Source organism: Chlamydotis macqueenii, chromosome 7 (assembly GCF_036417535.1).
Source record: "Chlamydotis macqueenii isolate bChlMac1 chromosome 7, bChlMac1.mat, whole genome shotgun sequence".
In the NCBI taxonomy this organism is placed as follows: domain Eukaryota; kingdom Metazoa; phylum Chordata; class Aves; order Otidiformes; family Otididae; genus Chlamydotis; species Chlamydotis macqueenii.
Window position 1 is genome coordinate 27,114,036 of NC_141562.1, and position 20,496 is coordinate 27,134,531.

At 38.9% G+C, this 20,496-nt stretch overlaps 1 protein-coding gene across 1 annotated transcript in view; it reads left to right on the forward strand.

Annotated features, from left to right (window-relative positions):
* Positions 1-20,227, forward strand: part of CFAP58 (cilia and flagella associated protein 58) — a 60,831-nt gene extending 40,604 nt beyond the window's left edge. The window contains exons 16-18 of the mRNA XM_010130197.2: positions 12,817-12,936; positions 14,432-14,565; positions 19,320-20,227. Coding sequence (XP_010128499.2) covers positions 12,817-12,936; positions 14,432-14,565; positions 19,320-19,437 — 372 coding nt within the window. The 3' untranslated portion in view covers positions 19,438-20,227. The remainder of the gene's footprint in view (positions 1-12,816; positions 12,937-14,431; positions 14,566-19,319) is intronic.
* Positions 20,228-20,496: the final 269 nt, after the last annotated feature.

The window sequence follows — 20,496 nt, forward strand, 5'->3', positions numbered from 1 at the left end:
GTTCTTTCTCTTCAGAGTGAACTCCTCTAATTTGATTTTATGTCTGAGTGGAATTTTATTCAGCTGCACGTCTTGGAATGGATAACAGTGGGAAGATTCACATTATGTGCCAGCTACCTCCATTGTCAGTCATCTCAGAAGATTGTTCATAAATGTAAAAGAGACACATGCAACCAAGATTATTTGTGGAGGGAGGCAAGGGCAAATGTGTCTCATTTAAGCCTTGCATGCTGTACTGAAAGTATTGTTTTTCTGTACATATATATTTTAAATCACTATTGTTTGACGTTGTTAACAATCAAAGACCAGGACTGGCCAGTCAGAATCTGATGCTTCCAGGTCGTTAGCATCTTGAGCTCATAGTTTCAAAGAGTGCAAGGGCAAAAGGCATGATTAGCTCATATATCTGACTCAGAGATTACGGCCAGATAACACCCACATGTCCTTGTATTGAGCCAAGTTCTGAGCTAAGTTTCAATTCTCCCGAAGAACTGACGGTCCCACTGACAGGGAGTAGGAGAAGCAGAGGGGAGGCTGCTATCTCCTGTATAAATCAGCAGTTTCATTTCAGGTATTGTAAGATACAGGGAGGAGAGAGCAAAAGAGTCTTCCTCTGTGACCTTGGGCAGGTTACATAGCTTTAAAATGCCTCACATCAAGTAAAAAGGGAATAAAATAATTTCCACTCTTATAGTGGAGTGTGAATGAATGTATTAGAGACATGACTCAAGTCAATAGTAACAATAGCTAGCTAGACACTCAAAATAGGCAGATGTTTTATTTTATTTGTGCTAACTTGGTAGTAGAGCTGTTCTATCCAATTTGAGGTGCTTGTTGCTATAGTATCTGAACATACACATAACCATCTTTATTTCTCAGAGCTGGTACTATAGTTTCATAAAGGAATAGGCTTTAGAGCAGTGTGTTATCACGTAGGTTTACACAGGCTGGCAGCTACTGAAATCAATATTTTCTCCCAACTAATGGAGAAACTTTGGGATTTGCTTCTATATATTTACTATACAAAATTTTTCTGCCCGTTTATTATCTAAAATACTATTTTTTCAATCTTATATCATTTTTTTCCAGTCCTGTTCATGAAAGCCTACTCCTTCTGAAAATAATTTCTTTCCCTAGCTTGGCATTTTTATGAAGTGTTCTTCTACTAGGTTCTTCGTTGCTCTCACAGTGCTCACATAGCTTCCATTATACAGCAGATAATACAGGAAAGTGTGCTCAAATGCCAAGTAAGAGATTATCTCATCAGATGGCCTGTGAGGGAAAACAGGAGAATGCTCTCCTCTTTCCTGCCTTTATTTTGGTATTCTTAAGGCTCACTTCAATTTTATTTTAGGTATTATCTGTACATCTTCAACATGGCTGAGATTTATTTTACCCTCTCAAATTTGGCATTTATTTATTTTTGGTGCTGAGTATAGATTCTACTTGGATTTGAGAGTATAACCTACTTACATGTTACACGTAGGGTAGACAGTCTGAGTTGGGGAATTTTTTTTGGCAGAATTTTCTATTTTCATAAAAATACTTGCAATTCACTTCAGGAAACTAATGACTGTAGAAACCCTAAGAGTCTCTTTTGACCTGCCCATTATTGTTTGTCTGTCATCTTGCCTTAGAGAGATTTTAGCAGAGGTAGTTTGGGAGAGTGCTTTGTGTGCGCTGAAACTTACAGGTGAACTGCAAAATCCACTGCCAAAATACAATCCTTTCTTTTCTGCTCCTTTATAATTTATATATAAAGTCAGTCTTTTGAAGGGATTTTTCGATCCAAAAATGAAAAGGGAAATTTTCTTTTTGGCTTTTTGTATTTTGCTAGGGCTTGGCTCTTTTCTATCTCTATTTTCTGGAGGATTTGACTTCCTCTGGAAGCACTGGATTAATCTTCTATCTTGTGGCTGAAGCTAGTGGTTCTCTCAGCCTTCAATTAAAGGGGTGAGTTTATTAAGCTTTAGGGCTTTTCTGTGCTTAAAAGTACCATTCCTACTGGCAAAAAAAAAAAAAGTAACTTTTCTGATTTAGCTTATACCAGCTCTTGAATGGCTCTTGCCAGTATAATTGCATCTAATTGCATAGCCAGTAGCTGGCATAGCCATGTCAGCACAAAGAAATTGCACCACTAACTGAGAAAGCTAAGCTGGCAAAAGTTCTAACTATTGATTAAACGGTTCCTGACAAGGAAGGAAAAAAAAAAAAAGCAGAAAAATGCTTTCCTGTCCTATAAAAACCTAAGGGTTGTTATCTATCTTAAGGAGGAGTAGAGAGAGAAAAAAGTACCTGGTGGAGTGTGGTTTTTGAGTTTATGACTCCAGTTCTAAGTTGGTGGCCAGAATTTAAAGGGATTTATGTTGGAATATAGAAATGAGAAATACAGTAAGGACTCAGGCCCAACATTTACTTTTTGGCTTTCAGCTAGGTATGAATCATAAAAAAAAAAGTTTTCTTCCCCAGTGTCATGTAGAATTAAGCACAGTTGTGTCAAAGGCAGACTGTAAGAATTGCTTTGATTAAGAATTGGACTCTGAAGAGAATCTCTGTTCTGTTTTCAAATGAAAAAATAATGTATCTGAACTCTGGCTGTATCACAGTTCTAACTAGTGATGAACAAAAAAATATCTAATTATCAGCACAATATTTTGATGCACAACAGTCAACTGAGTGCCATCAAATTAATTTCAGTCCAATGCCTTGAATCTGATTTGAACTGGAGTTTCCAATGCAGTTGGAAGTGACATATGGAGGTACTTAAAGGAACGAGTCATCCTTCAGGACTACTTTTTCAGGTTCTTTCCTTCTTGTGCCATCCTTTTATTTTCCTTTTGTTGTGCTTGAAATGTTCATTGCTGAGCTAGGGCTTTGACTGAGGATTTTAACTTTGTAAATGGAAATGTCTTATATTTTTGTATTGGTGTTAAGTTGAAGGATTAGTGTCTTTTACTGATTCTATGCCTGGCATGATGATTTCTCCATACAATTAGAATTTCTCTACTGCCTTTTGTTCTGCCACTGATATTATTTTTCCTAATAATTATTATTTAAAAAAAAAAACCTGATTGTGTATCCAGAGGGTAGAACCACTTACACTCTGCAAATTGTAGAATCATTGTGTTAATTCTTGATGCAGCTTACCTGAACTCAATCCTTTGATGATATAATAAGTAATCACATTTTATAAACAGGAAAGACAAGAGTCACCTGTGTGAAGGTCTATTGAGGGCCTACATATCTACCTGAAAGTTTTGTGGAAGCCTTAAGAATTCAACAGAAACTTGAGGGATGTTTAGTTCTTGCCCTGGCTCTCCTCAGAAAGGAGTGGATTTCTATTTCTGCATATTTTGAATATAGTTCTTGGTGCATTAGTTTATTTTAGTCCTTCTAATCTCAGTCCATCTAGAATTAGAAGATGTTCTATGCTATAGAAACTTACAGCATGACAAACTGCTCTTAAAAACACACTGACATTTACATTCTTTCCCTCCTCCCACATATGTCGTAATTCAAATGGAAAAGAATAAAGTCTTCCCAGGAAAATAGCCTTTTTTCTTTGGTGGGGTTTTTTGTTTAGGGTCTGTTTGTTTAAACATGGTTTTGGAAAAACAGTCAGGAAAGGTGCTGATCACTTTAATTTCATCAGGTAAAGATAATCATCTGCTCTTTAGAGTAAGAAAATAATTTTCCAATAAAAATAGTGCAAATATTTCTGGCAGTGGGCAATGGTAAGCAAAGCAGATTACATAGCAATCAAACAGAACATTTTGGGTGAAGAATTTTAGGACAGTTTAATTTTTACTAAATCTGTGTGGTTCTACATTGCCCGCATAAACAGAAGAGATTTCCCATAATAAATGGTTTTGGACAGAAGCAAGGTGCAAATTTATTTGAGAAATTAAAAGAAAATAGATTAAAATAACTTCTGGGGATCTGGACCATTTTTAGCTGCTCTAATGGTGTTTTAGTCAGAAATATTTAAATGCCATTTACAAAGATGAAGTTGCAGGTGGAGTAAAAATCTCTTAGCCCTTATAGGTGGCAAATGTACATGAATGCATAATCTGTTTTGAAAGTTTTTTTTAGGAGAATTTTATATATTTACTTGAGTTTGAGCCTGAAAGAGATCTCTAGCAGGTCATCAGATGCCATCCCTCCACATCACGCAAGACTGATTTAATTACACAAATACAATCCTTGACAGATGAATGTCAAGTATAAATTTGTTTCCTGTGTTCTAATACATGTACTCTCAGTCCACGAATTCTTGCATGCATGAGAGAGATTGTTGGCATGAAGTATACTGTGGTTTATGGTTGTGACTTTTCTCCCACGCTTCTAACTTGCTGCTGTAGTCCAGCCCTGGTGTTTCTGCAAAGCAAGGAGCAGATACATTGGCTCACTCAGCATGGTGGTCCGGGGAGCCTGGAGACTTGAGTTTCACTCCTGTACATCTTCCAGGAGTTTTAGTGAATTTTGGCAATTCATGTACCAACTCTTTGTGTCCAGACCCTTTTGTAGACTGAGAAGAGGATCACCGCCCTGACTGGAAGCAGTACTTTATCATAAATACATTAAAGATTTAACAGCATTCAGATACTGAAAGGAGCAGGCCATATAAGTACTCAAAATACATCACTGTTATCTGTAATCTGGCTCAGAAAAGCAGAAAGAGTGTTCACCAAAGTATTTTATTCAAATAGGTTGCATCTGGTTTGAACCCAGAAATCCTGAGTGTGGATACCTTGTGTCATTAGACTTAAAATACTTTGTAAAATGACCCGTTCCTAAAGTTCTTACTCAGTCAGAATTGTGATTATCTTCACTGATAGTTCACTAGAATAATGCTTGAGCAAAAAGTTCAGGAATTGTTCTGGTAAATAACAACTGAAAACAAACTTGTTTACTCCTCATTCCTGTATTCAGTGTTTATCTGGGAAGGAAATAAATCTGCTGCACACCCCAGGGTAAAGTATATTAATCAACTGGTTATCTTGTTAAGGGAAAGTAAATGGCTTGCTGTGCTGCCTGAATGTATTGCAATGCAGAAACTTTGCAGTGCTGTTAGCAATCCGATAATGACTCTCAGCCATCCAGAAGCTGTGAGGGAAGTTTAAGTACTGGAGGAGTTCAACAGCAGTGTAGCAATACGTTCACAAGCCCATATTATATAGTGTGGCCCAGAACCAGCTGCAAAGGTTTTATTATTCAGATTAATCCTTTGGCAAGCATTCTTCCATTGAGGCAAGGGTATTCTGCTCCTCCCTCAGCAGCAAGAAGTGGACAATCTATAGCATTTCATTCAATGACGGATTATTATTTTGTATGATAGTTGCAACAGTAACAAGAACAAAACCCAAAAAAAAGAAGACATTCCACAGACTAGATTGTAGCTATTTCAGATCACTTATTTTCATTGTTACTGGAGTGTGAACAGTGCTGTTGTTGAGAAAACATATGCAATGCTAGGGCTGTTTTGGGGCTGTTAGGGGCAGGCAGAGTCACTGTGTCGTTTTTGTGGTGGGTTTTTTTTTGGTTTTGTTGGTTTGTTTTTGGTTGTGTTTTTTTTTTTTTTTTTTTTTTTTAGAAAAAGGTAGCTCAAAATTGGACACATGAGGACACAAGTGTAGAAAGAATCTCATTCCTCATTGGTCGCTCTAGGACAGACAGACAGGAGCTGCAGAGTGCACAGGAGCCATGAACCCTGCATAGGGAGACTCTCTGCCAAGTAGGGTGCACTTGTCAGCCAGCTGCTCCACGTCCTCTAGGCTCAGAGCTCAAGTCCTCCTGTGCCTGTCTTAGTAGATATAGCTGTAATCTTAAACAGGGGATGGCACACTTGGGCAGAGCAGTTGTTTTTATATGAACATTAGGATTCACTCTCTTTCTGCTTCCTTTAGTCCTCTGTCTGTTTCTTTGGATTTAAAGAAGTAGGCAGGGAGAGCTGAACCAGAACTTGAAGGACAGGAGAGTCAGCTCTAATTAATTACATTGAGTCTGAAGGAAGTCGTATATTAAAACATTCATGATTTCAGATTTGCTGTGTGTTTTTCTTAGATGCACTGTTATTTCTTAATAGGTTCCAAAGTGTAACAGGAGATGACTATTTCTTCCCTGAGGTACTTGGCATATGCAGGGAAACTGCTATCCTGTCAGAAAGATGTATGTAGGCTTTACTGCCTTGTTAGACAGGTATTTGTAGGTTTAAGTGGTGGCTTGACTTTAAGACAGCTGTTCAGAGGTAACAATTCCAGGACACTGAAGGACTTGAAGCTAAGTGCTCTCATCTTTCAGGTAAATCTAAGGATCTAAGTCAAAGCAGGTGATTAAAGAGATGTGGGTGCCTAACTTACAGATAGGTATTTCTAGAAGCAGCTCTGCAGTTTCTCTGACCCTTCGAGGTCATCTGTCAGATCAGACAGAAGTGAGAGTAGAAGCTGGGTCTGTTGGGAATCCCCATCTCAAGCCTCCACCTGCAGGAACAGCTAATCATTAACAGTGGAGCTGCGATAGTTCTCCTTTGATTCAGCTGATATTTTAAAAATTTAAATGGCTCTTGAATAGCTAAAATGCCTGCTGTTACATGGACATTAAAATAAAGAAGTTTTAAGTCAAATAGTCTACATTTGAAGAAGATACTTTTTTTTTTTTCTTTTGCTTGAAACCCTGTATATAGTAATTATTAGCCAGTAAAATGTTTCCTACTGTTTGCCTTGTGGAGTCATTCACTTAGAATATTTAGATTCCTTGTTGGTAAGATTTGTATCAACCTCTGAATCTCCTCCAGGACACTTTAAGACAAGCCACTACTTGTGAATGAATGTGAAACAAGGGTTTGTTTAGAGCTCTCTTTAGCCCAACTCTCAAGCTGTAGGCACTGTGGAAATACTGGGAGTATTGACATCAATCCATGCCACATCAAGGATAATTCTCACCTTCAAGGAACAGCTCACTTTTCTGTGTAATGTGCATGTGTGTTCCTATTCACACATATAGAAGGACAGGAGATAATTAATTGATCATCTTCTGCAATGTAAAGTATAAACACTGTGATTTCATGAGCTACTCTGGTTAATGATTTTATAAATGCTTTTGTAATGTCAATAGTAAAACCAGAATTGCAGCTGTTATTTCATCAAGAGGCATCCGTGCCATTTTTTTTCTGATAGATTGTTATCCTTGTGTCTCAGAGTTCAGAAGTTGAGAGGAGAGGAGGATATGTAACGTATTTTTTTGTCCACTGGAAAAAAAACCACCTGTTTCCCACACACTTCCTAAGAAAGATACAATAGTACCAGTACCTAGCAATAATAATAAAAATAATAATAGTTGCAATTGCACTTTAGCTGGAAATGTTTGTACTTTGTTGTTCCTGGAAGATGGTAATAATGCAGCATTCAGCTCTTACTGTTACAAAAAAGAGTCAAGGGTGAAGACCTTAAACGATGCTCCGAGGTGGTTTTTTCCTCTCTCATTAAGCTGTTTTGAAGATGCCAGTCAATTTGGTGCACTCTGCTCTGCACCGAAAGAAACAGATTTGCTCTTGAGAAGCATTATTATCCACTGAAGGGATAAGTCATAAGAGAGGTTTAATTTAAGTCCATCTAGAGTGGTGCTAATTTCACCAAAGACGGCGAAATGATCCCAGCCTTTCCTTCAAATTGGTGGCAGCGTTTTAACAAGAAACCCCCAAGTGTCTCATGCAGTATTAGTGTTGCCACATTGTGGAAGGACTTCAGTGTTCTTCCATAATTAATTTACCCAACAAAACCCCTCACATTGGACAGTTAAAGGAGGATCTAGATGATGATGAAAATAGAAGCTGTTGCAGGGAACTGCATGCTTGCAAAGGTGTTTGCTGATGGATGTGGAATAGACAAGAAAGAGCATGAGCTTTTGAAAAGTGTTTATTGATAAAGTTTATACTGCTCGTTTCTCAGAATGCTGGAGGCAACTTTCTTCCATTGTTACAAAATTCATGAAGGTTACTGTATGCTAATTTTTTCTACATCTCATAAAACTTTTAATCAAGGATGTCCTGAGCCAACAGCTACTCTATTAGGCATACACATACGCACAAATAAGTGTGCAGCTTATACAGGTAAAATTACGATGACTAGATGTGTATGTCTTTGTATGTATTTAATTCCGATTACAGTGTCCTGTTTAACACTTCTGCGAAGGGATCACAGCCCCTTAAGGATGCTCTGCTGCTGTATGGCATCGTAAACAAAATGGCTCTGGAGTTCAGCATAGTGCTGACATTTTGGTTATAATGCCAATAAATAAGAAACCCCTCTGTGGTGTGTTGACTGACTTATTTTCTTCACCAAAGCTATGAGAAACTGTAGTGTGCTTACAGAGTTACTGTGTTGCTTTCTCCACTGTGCTAATTAAAATAAGGGTTTTTAGCTACATTAAATGTTTAGGGGTTTGCCACCGTACACTACATTGCACACTTTTGCTCTACATCTTTACCTTGTTGGATTTTTTTTTTAGCTCATTTGCTGGAGGCAGGAGCTCACATAAATGAAATTTACTCTAAGTGAAAGGGTTTGGGATTTTTTTTGTATGTAGGTTTTTCTAATAATTTGTGTGATAGAAAGCTTTTGGTGCACAACAGGATTTTTGCAGATCTGTGGAGAAGGCTGTTGGTGTGCTGCTATGCCAGGTAAATGTGTTGATTTATCTACTTTGAAAGACGTGCCGATAAAAATGAGGAAGCTGGGACTTCATGGCCTGTTTCTGCTGTGAATACATCTTCATCCATGTACAGTCATCCATCGTCTCTGGCTTAGAATCATACCCTGGGCTAACTAACAAGATGGGTCATTTTAGGAGTTTCCTAGTGTCATGTTGAGGGAGAAGATGATGTAAAATGCACTCTCATCTTTAGAGCTAATACTAGGTGCATTGGTCTATCCTGGTATTGCTGACTGCCTCCCACTCCTTGTCAAAGCAGTGGAATTCCTTGGTGTCATTTTGGGAATATGTCTGATGAAGCTGATGGTCCCTCTGGCAGGGAACAATGATATTGGGCTATGCTTGTCAGCAGCAATTGCTTCTTTCAAAGTAGGATTGTGCTTGCAAGAGTTGATTTGTCTTGCTGTAAACTGAGCCAACTCATGACCACCGAGTCCTGAAGAATCAACTGAAATTTGCCAAATACCTGCCAGTCCTCTGCAGAAGAAATTTTTTTTCCTTAATTCACTGTAGGGAAGTAGGTCAGGAGAACTCTGGATTCTGGCTGAAATAGCAGCTAGTTAAATTTAGGGGTAAGCAACAATCTCCTCCTGTCCAAATTAATAGGCGAGAGACTTAGGGATGCAGAAACAAATTGTCATGGTCGAGTCTAAGGAGAGATCTGTGGGCTCCTTGGAGCTCCCCTGGAAAACAAATCTAAGACAGGAAGGGCTGACCTAAAAATAATGTGGAGTTTATTTACACAATTTTTACAGCAGATATTCACAGAGGTGCTGGAATTCTCTTTGAAATGCCTGAAATTTGACTGTAATCCTCAATCTGAGTCTCCCAGTGAACCCTACGTACACAAAATGAATATCCCCTCATGTCCCCGCCGTTGGCTTGGCTTAGTTTATGCCATAAACCAATGAAGCTGGTTGACATTATGGGATCAGTCCTACAGTCAAACACCTGCTGGATTCCATAGGAATTTTGCCATAGGAAGGATCACATAAAAAGCTTTGGTACTGGCCTAGGTCTGAAGACATGTATGTTACTCTTATTGGTGAAGGCTTAACAGCATGGTGTTACAGAATGCGATGGATCTACCTTTACCTCCTCAAGAACAGTAGTGCCTCGCAGTGTGTTTGTGACTTTAAGTTCTTTTCATCTCAAGAAAGCGTAACTCTGGCAAGATGTGTATGTTGTGATTGCAGCCTGGCATAAGGATGGAGCTGAGTGCGAGGGGAGGCGATTTGAGACAAACCAAAGAACCACATTTTACACATGCTGTAATGGATTGACATATTCCTGACAAATTGGTGTAGGATTTCAGGTGCCTTTTCTCCAACTTCATCTACACAACCACCAACAGATGTAAATGGAGTTTACTGACTTCTGCTTTGGATAAAATAGTGTTACAGCTGACTTCCAATAAGCACAAAGCACATCAGTTTACCCTCTTGTTTTTTAATTACTGTTACACTGCTGATCATCATTGCTGACTTATGATTTTCTTGTTAGTGTCAGGACACCTTCTCTCTATCCTACCCCATTGGGTTCTCTGACATTTTAAGAAATGCACATCCATTTTATTTGTTTCCAAAATAAAAAAAAAACAAAAAACATAGGTCCATCTTTGGGGGGAATTAATTTACGCACTACAACCAAAAGCTACTTTGAATACAACTCACACATCAGAAAACCCTACAGGTCTTTCTATATGTTCTATGCCGTATCTGATAGCTGGTTATTTATAAGGTACCGGCATGTAATACACGTTGCACAGCTTGTCTGTCCTTTGAATATAGCTAGAGTATTGTAGAAGCCAAATTTTTTCTTTATTATTTTATGCTGATTTTTTTCCTGGACATTCCTGATTTCTTATGTGTCAAGATAAAAGTACCTGCTGTAAATAGTGCATTTTTGGTGGTAGTATCACATGTACATTATGATTGACTTGGATTTACTCTGATGGTTGCTGTTTTGAAATTAATTAAATTTAATTGATTTTTAAAATATTTTGTGTCCTGTGGTAAAATGTCAGAAATCATAGAAATGCCAACTTGTGAATATAAACTCTTGCTGATGAGGAAAGAAGTGTCCAGGATTTTCTTTTAATGTTTTGCTGACATATGGTGCTTCTAACCCAGTGACAAATTAATTGACTAGATGTAAAAGAGATGGACAGCGCTTAGCAAGGAAGGACAGGATATGCATTATAAGAGAGCTGGTTCTGCCTCTGTTGGATTATGGAGACAATATACATCGGACAGCTAACGAGTCTCTGTTGCATAAGATAGATTCTCCTTATAATAGAATTGCACGCTTTGTCTCTAAATGGGGTTATTATACACACCATTGCACAATGTTTGAAGAGCTTGGTTGGCCCTTGTAAAGGGTTAGGAGAGAAATAAATTGGAAAACAATTGCACATAAGACCTTCAATCCATCAACTGCTCCATATTTATCCAAATTACTGTTACACTCTTCCAAAATACAAATCTGTGATACATTCAGGGGTGGAATGTTAATACTGACCGGCCGGATTTTGACAAGGCAAATTTTTCTTTTGCTGTTGTTTCTAACGTATGGTAAAATCTTGCTTCCTCACAAAGAAAAGGTGGTAGTGGAAACCACTTGTAGTGATATAACATCTCTCTACTGAGAATGAATTCTCAATTTAATTTTTGCCGTTATGCAAACTTCAGTCTGAATCTCAGGAGGTTTTGATTTTTCCAGAGATAAACTGTGAACAACTTCATTTATAAGGAACTCTTCCTCAGTAATATTCAGAGTTTAAGGGCAATGCTTGCAAAAGTAATTTATGATTTGAAGTGCTTCCATTTTTGGGTCCCAACTTGTGACCATTATAGTGCATGGTTTTTAGAAAATGCTGAGGTCTAAAAACTCCGGATTCCTTATGCTCTTGGAGACTGGGCACCTAGAGTTTTAAATCTTCAAAATAACAAACCACTTTTGAAAATCCTGGCTTAACCACTGACCAAGGCCAAATGTAGCCGTTCTAGGTGATGTGATGGCGCCATTGCCTGTATCAACAGAAGAATTCTGTGGTAAGAGTTGTAGACAGAGCTTATAAAAAAGACAGTAAAAAGGGATTTTGTCAAAGCTAGTGTAAATAATCACCTATTCTATGTCCTATTTGGCATTTTTGTCTTCTTCTGTTAAATCTTTTGCTTTTCCAACTTCCAGTCAAATAACCTTCCTTCTTAATTCCAGCTCTCAAAGTACCAGACAAGGATGAGATCTTGCTAAACCATGTTAAATAATAACAGTCTTAGTCTGACAGGGTAGATACTAAAAATACTGTAATGTGCAAAGCTATGAAGGTGGCTTTGTTCAGTGCTTTATTCAGACTAAAAACAAGTCCATCCTCAAAATGTAGTAGAATGCAACCTTTCAATACAGAAAGCTGTAAGCGGATCCATGGTGTGGTTTCTGTTCAGGCATGGCTGTATCCCGTTCCTTACCACAAGTGTACTGTTCCAACATGAAGGAAGAGGAGACACATGACAAAGAGAAGTTACTGGGTGGTAATGGTGCTAGTCATAGTGGTTGCTTTCTTTCTTTCTCTTTCCCAGTGCCCCTGCAGATAAATTGAAAGAGTGTCTGTGTATATGTATGCACTTGTGTGTGCAGAATTTTCTTTGGAAGAAGTTATTCGTTTGTACAGTCCTTCCCTCACATTTCTATAGCCTGCTCAAATCCTGTTGGATGAAGCTATGATCCTTAATGTAAGGCAATGTGGCTCATAAGAAGGAAGACTGCAGTAAGCACCGTTACTAGTAATTCATTTCCCACCCCTGGATTCTTTTCCAATGACTGTTTTATGTTCTGTGTGGTAGAGTATGCTCACTGATGACAGTGTTTAAGAGTATTTCATTCGTGGTTCAAAGTAACTGGATGTTTCTCTTAATGAGCTCTCCTGCTGCTATCACAACAACTTTAAATACCTTATGGCTAGTGAGGAAGACTGACACACAGGCAGATTTGTTTCTGCAAATATCTTCCTGATTGAGTTGCATTTTTCAGTGAGTTGATTTAATCACAGGTTGTGCGGCTGCTACAGTACTTTTATAAGAACTCTTCCTCTTGTCTTTTTCTTAGGAAAAGGAGAAACTGTATGTGGAATTGAAGCATGTCTTGGCCCGGCAGCCTGGCCCTGAAGCCGCAGAACAGTTGCAGCTCTGCCGGCACACTCTCCGAGAGAAGACTAAACAGCTGAAAGTAAGAGACACCATTTATCTCCGGCTGAGGGGCTGCCAGGGTTGCAGAACGGCTTCACCAGTGAACCCGGAGAGCTAGGCTTCAAGAAGATTTTCAATAATCAGTGTGCATGCCTTAGTATATTAGATCAGGAAAATAATACTGGATCTCCCAAAGGGAGAACCAATAGTGGTAGAAGAAGTTTTTTTAATGTTATGCTAGTTTGTTTCATTAAGATGAGAGTGTGGAGCGCAATGCTGTAAATGCTTTTTGAGCACTGATGGAAAAACTGATGGGAAACCATCAGTTTTCCATTAAGCTTATTCTTCTTCCCTTTTCTTGAAATTTTTAAGATCTATAATAAGCAAATCAAAGCCGTTTAGTTTCCTTTTTAACAAACTAGTGGGAATATATTGAGAATCCCGTCCTAAATTCTCTTGCAATGCATACACATGTATTAGACTTGCAACTTTTACAGGGATGACAGGAGTAACCTCTCCTAACCCCTTGTCACTAGAAGGGAGGATTTCTTGGTTCTGAAGGAATCTTGTGGGAAACTTTGAGAGCATGACATTAAAAAGTGATTCTTTGATAGAATAAGCTGATCTTCCTTTGCTCTTGCCTGCATGAAAGATCAGTCTCCCCAGGAGTTCATCTACTTCTACAGCTTCTCTCTCTGTTGAAATCATCATCTCCTGTTCACTGCCTCATAATCATGTCTATACTAACCATGAGGAAAAAATGCAGCAGCAGATGGGCCCTTAGGAAACAAAGATGCTGTTATGCAAATCTTAGCTTTCCATGGAGACGAAAAACAATGTAGAAAACGTAAAATAGAAACCAAAGTTTAGCTAAACTGAATGTGATTTGAAGTTTTCTGTACGGTTCCTATTTGTCCTTGATGCAGTCCATTGCTGCTGTGTATTTCAGGCACAGTATGCTGTAGAGAATGGGGTGCATGCCATTTTGTGGTGCCAGGTCAAGCCAGGTCTCCTTCCTAAAGAAGGAAAACACACTATGTGTGCTCCTACTTTTTTTGAAGTTTACTGATTCACATGAAAGTGGCATTGTATTAATGTTTACTGGTAGTACTTTGCCTGTGTGAAATGAATTACTTCATGCAACGTAGTGGATTTCTGTGAATGAAACCCATTATTATTAAATAAATCCCCACTTTATTATTTTTTAAGACCTTCATTTTGAGTTTTGAGGCAGATTTGTGTCCCAGAACATTAATGTGTCCCAGAGCTAATGTATGTATTAATACCATTCCCATAATGCTTGGGGCATAGTTTACGTGTTTCGTTGTGGTTAAATGGCATAGCCTTAATTTGGTAAATTGTCCTTAGGTGAGCAGAGGTGATAAAATGAAACATTGTGATAGAAAAGTAGATGTGGTGGGAAACAGTGATGTCTTATATTGTCAAATGTGAAAGGAAAAAGTGCTTGTAGAAGTACTGACTTATGTGTAAGTGAAACTAACATCTCCTATTTCTGCTTTTTTCCTTTTGTTTAGGTTTTGTCCTCAGAGTTGAATATGTATGAATCACAGAGCCAAGAATACAAATGTGAAATTGAAAGACTTTCCAGTGAGCTTCTGAATGTGAAAAAGAAATATCTGGCTCAGAAACGCAAGGAACAACAGGCCAAGTATGGGAAAATAACTGTTTTGTCTACACAACTTTCTGCATAAGCCATATTTTTGTTAGACCTTACTTTATACTTTTGATCAGAACGTGGCCAAATTTCACTGAGGTGATATAATATTGTTGCCTAATTTTCGTTAATGTTATCTTTTATATCACTTTAGTCTGATCTAGATTTACCATGATCTATGGCCAGGACAAGAACATCCAGCAGAGATGTTGCTGACATGTTCTGCAGTCCAGTTAAATTATTAATACCAGTGAGATAGTGCCCAGAGGACACTGATTACTGTCTGGTCTCTCACACTGAATGAAAGATCCTCAAGCATTATGAAGACCTCAATGCATTTTACAAGTTATAATTATAACAAAACATCATCTGATATGGGGGACAATCTTTCTTGAAGTGGCAACTACATAATCCTAGTGTAAGAACAATGCCATAGAATCATAGAGTGGTTTGGGTTGGAAGGGACCTTTAAAGGTCATCTGGTCCAACTCCCCTGCAAGAAGCAGGGACATCTTCAACCAGACAGGTTGCTCAGAGCCTCATCCAACCTGGCCTTGAATGTATCCAGGGATGGGGCATCCACCACCTCTCTGGGCAACCTGTTCCAATGTTCCACCACCCTCATTGTGAAAAATTCAGACCTCTTTTGGTAGGAGTTAATAATGTCAGAATGGGGAGGGGAAAGCACTAGCGTAAGGCGTCACAGCAGAAGTAACATAGGGGATGAAGCACCATCCCTCCCACCCACTATGACCTGCATGGCTGGCGGCAGTGCCTGGGGCAGGGCCAGGCCGAGCCGAGCCTTAGTGACAGATTAATTTTAACTATAGCTGAAAGATGTATGTATAGAAACTACATATTTGTTAATGAAATCACAGAACACTGGTACCTATTTAGCATTAGATCAGTTAATCCTAATGTCACTGTAGCTTCCAAGATGTGGTAGTTGTGCCTGATGACTGTTCCCTTCTGGTGGCAGATACCATTGCTGATGGTAGCAGAGAAAAGCATCCCCCGTCCACTTCTTGTTCCCTTCCTACATCCAGCTGGAGGAAAGTGAGCAAGGCTCAGAGTCTGGCTTAGCCAGATGTCTTACCCTTTTGATGGCAGAGCCTAAGAATATTCCTGTGGGTAGTTGTTGTCTCTGTATAAGCAATAGCAGTTTGATAGCACGTCTCCGCTATTCTCAGTCCGCATCTGAGCGTTCAGCTGCTCCTCTTGATGAAAAGAAAATGACTAGGATCTTAGTTGTCCAACTTCTGACCCATTAAAGTGACCTAATTTGCAGAGCCTGAGAGATGAGACTGTTCTGATAATGAATCTCCAACCTGGGACACCAAAACTATTAGTCACTTCTGAAAATGGAGTTACTGGACTTTCCTTTCAAAGAGAAGTTTCTTAGATTTCTGCAGACAGATGACATGATCCGTTACCAACTTTTTCTGTGTATGCCTTTTATCTTTCAACCTCTTTCCATACTCAGCCTGTTCCTTCCTCACATGCTAAAGCCAGCAATTCTCTACATGCTGAATATAATTCGCAGCTGTCTGTATCTATTTCTTCCTTAATCGTATTTCAGCCGGCAAACAGTTTTGATGACTAAATTTGCAAAATAGTCAGTGATAAACAGTGACTTGTCCACCTGCAAATTGCATAATGTTACCTTAATGTTTGGAATTAGCAACAATTGTGCAGCGCTAATGGCCTTCCTGGAGCTTTAGGATCAATATGTGAGGCTGCTATAATGCCTGATAATCCATTTCCAGCAGCTAAGTATCCTCTTCACAATAGTTTTAATGTTTCCATTTTGGATCCTGGCATCATGTTTCTTTCTGTTCATCAGATGAGAAGAAATTCAGCTATATTTTGTTGTTAAATCATACCTAGAATTAATTCCTGTCATAACTATTGAAAAAATCCAGCTTGTTACAGGTATAACTGCTTTAAAGTAAAACAAAAATATTGTGTGAGGTGATGGTGACTGAACTTGGGTCTGTTAATCATACACAGTGAATGGAATTTTGTGGTGCATGTCAATTAGTGCTGGACTCATTACACTTTTTATAGCTTCAGGATAGATATCTGCCATTAGTGCAGCTTGTCAAGTTGTTCTTCTTGTGGGCAAGCATGACTGTAGTCCTATGAGCATGGTGTCTTTGTGACATCTGTGTTTTGGAAGTACAGTTAGATGCTGTTAGTGGTGGTTCTGCAGGCTGATATCATCTCAGGCTCAGAAGCTACCAGCACTGTGCTGTCAGCCCTGACTTGCACTTCTCTTGTCTTTGTGGCAGCTAAGAGGTGGCCAGATGCTGGGCTTTGCTCTTCTCTGTCCCTCACTGTTCTGTTCCCCAGTCAAACCTGTTGGACCACATCCTGCTTTGAAGGACATGTACACCCCAAAGCATAGCTGGGAATATCAGTCCTGGATAACTGCACCTTCTTTAATCTCTAGACTGCACTGTGTTGCTCAGCAGCATTGCAAAGGAAACAATCTTCATGAGCAGTCTTCCTTCTCCAAGCTGCCAATTCTGCATGAGATGTCTCCAGCTTTCTGCAATAGAGAGAGCCTGTTGTGCAGCCAGATCCTTCCCTAAGGAGTCCTTCACCCCTGATGTACAGCCATTCCACATCATTCCTGCCTCAGACTGGGCTGGCCAGGCACTGCCTGGTGTGTAAATGCTAGCCAAAGAGCCAGGGCCATTTGATTTTACAGTCTCAGGTTGCTCTAAATCCCAGTTGACGCAAAACCACTGACTTGATCTCTGTCATGCTGGCTGATGTTAACATTATGTCTGAAATAAGTGTGGCTGGTTTTGCTAATAAAAAGAGGATCTTGTCAGGACAATAGCATTAATAGTATTATTGACTACCCTGATATGAAAGAGAATTAATACTCTCAGATAATCTCACACAAAGGTATCATCTAAAGCTTTATTGATTTGCACAAGACAGTTCTGGTTTGTGATTTAAAGTCTTGATGCTGAACTAATGCAGCTTTCCACAGGATGCTGAAGGAATATAATGAGCAACAACAGGAATTTAGCTTTGTTTTGTGTTCAAGCTGAAAATCCAATATTTAAGATTTTGGTTGTGAATTTGGAATCCTCTTTTACTGCTCTCAGATTCTGAATGTTGTATTTCCCAGATGTCTTAAGCTTTCTTTTTCTCACTCTTCCCATTCTCTCCTTCTGTTTTTTGCACCTTTTCTGCTTCACTACTTTTCCTAATTGCTTCTAGCACCAGGGTTCCCCTTTGATCTTGATAAGGATCAGTGAGAAAATATGAAGCTTAAATCCACGCAAGGGACCTGATCCTGCAGTCTTATAGATGTAAATAACTGCACTGAGGGATGGCCATAGTAACTGGGAGCTCTTGCATGTGGTTGCTTATATATTAATTCTGGATAATATATTACAATGTTTGACTGCATAGAATTTTCCATGTTGATGAGCACATCTGTTGGCTCTCTCCATGGGAGCTTGAAGAAAGAATGAGCATGGACTCTGGATCATTTTCTCTCCCCAAAGTTGGAAGCCCAATAGTGAAATAGGGTGAGGCATCTAAATGTAGCATTTTAGTTTTTAGTGCTGTCAGCTGGCACATCCATTAGTGTTATATTGATATAATTAAAAACATTTATAAATGGTTTTCATAGTTAAGTTAATCTGTGCCATCTTTCACCTATTCTCCTGTCTCTGTATGGGTTAAATTTGGAAAAGGAAGCATAACTAGTTATCCTACAGGGTTTCTCTGAATGTCCTCCTCTCCCAATGCAGATATTTAGGGACAAAGAGAAAAGTATTAATTCCAGGAAATGTTTTCTCTTCCCTTACTGAAGACTGAGAAAGGGTGCTAATGTGATAAGGCTAGATTTTGCAAAAGCATGGTTGCACTCACATTTGTGTCTCAGTCTCAATGACTGTAAAATAAAAGTAATGGCACTGACCTTCTTTGTAAAGCCTTGAGACCTCTGCTGTTACGATAAACTAGTACTTCATAAAGCTACACTTGGTTAATTTTAAATATTTCAGGACATTTCCCTGAAACATCCAGGTATATCACAGTGAGTTTTAAATACTGCCCTTTGTATTTGTTCTGCTGTGCTTACAGCCCCAACCTCATAAGAATGGAACCAGCTAACTCTTGTTCCCTCCTCTTAAGGCCACCAAATTCACGCCCTCCTGGACCCTCAGACTGAACAACTTCCTGGGGCTATCAGTGCACCCCACATGTGGCACACTGTTAGTATTCTGCAAATGTCACAGGCAGGGTAATTATCACCAGAACTTTGTTAAAATGTGAAGACAGATAACACTATTTATTCATTAAAATTCAACAACGGAAAAATATCTCCCCATTGTGCCTTTGATGAATGTAGCTGTTCGTTTGAAAACAGGCAGATACTTGCTAGAATGGGATGGTGATTAGAAATCTGAAGTCACGGAGCTCATGTACAGACTTCCTCTAATGAGGTGCTTTGACCGTTTTGGGGACTAGCATGAAGAGATCTCATTCATTTCTAACTTTTAATAATTCCAAAACCTATCAGTAGGCTTGTAATTAGATCCAAACAGACACCTAGTCTTGGCAGTTTAGCCTAACGGGCTTTAATCAACAACTTTTTAATGATCGCTTGATACATGGTTGCATCAAAGAAACTTTGGAGGACACATGTTTCCTTAGTTTGTAAACATCTCTGGGCTGCAGAATGAAATATGTATTTTGCTTTTCTTTGTTTCTATCTAAAGGGAGAAGGAGCGATCCTTGACTGCTGTGAAGCCTGAGTTTCCACGCCACAACTCTGCTGTTCCTCGCTTCACCGGAGGGGGCTTTCCTCTCAACAGACTCCCCAAACTTAGAGCTTAGGAATGGACTCATCTCATCACATTCCTGTTCCCAGTTTCTTACTGCGCTCTATTTGTGCTGGGTTGTTTGAGAGACTGTAATTTTAAAAGAAATTCAGAATCAACTTTTCCTCTGAAATCACTGTGTTGCCTCCAGAAAAAGGCATTTTGTAGTAGAATTACTGTAGTTTTGGTTTACAAACTGTGAGCTAAACTTGCCCAATGATGCCTGCACTGGTGTAACTGAATAGTGGAGACCATGTAGATATTTATTTTTCAATACTGTGTCTCTATTTAGCACTGTAATCCCACAAAATGCCTTAATATGTAGTTATTTCCCCTTTATCTAACTCTGTTGTAAGTACTCACTCCATTTATCTTCTGACTCAAAGCACCTGAAAGAAATGAGAAAACAGAAAAGAACAAAAATTAATAGGCTGATGTTTCAAGCCCTACTGAGCAAATGCAAAATTAACAAGTCTTTCCTTAGATGTACACATGTAGCCGTTCTGTGTGCAGGTAGTTTATAATAGGGTTTATGCAGTGCTTGCTACCGCTATTAGTAAGATCAAGGAAGTTTGTGGCCACGATGTACATTATTAAGAATGCAATTCTGTTTACTCTGGTAGACACAAAGTGGCATAATTATGCCTGTTCAGCTGGGGAATCTGTACACAGTGACTGGGACATGCTGTTCTCCCACATAAATCCTTCCAAGCGATTCAAACTTGAACTCAAAACATGGCAAACTTTCTCTTTAATTTCTAGACACTTGGGCATTTTTCTAACTTTCAGAAATTGTTTTTGTAATACAGCAGGAGCCCTCCAACCTTTTCAGCCAAAAGAGATTTAATTACCATTCATTAACAAGTGAAATAACAAAGTCACGGCATGAGGTGCTGAAGTATAGAAAACTTTCAAGCTGTAAAATAAAATGTTTTGAAATGGATTTGTACATGGAAGCTTTTTCTCAGCCTGGGGGATAAAAATACTTGTCCAAAGAGATATGCTGATAAATATTTCACATGCACAAAAAAAAAACCCTTTGCAAAGGTTTTGTTCTTTCCTTTGGTGGAATACA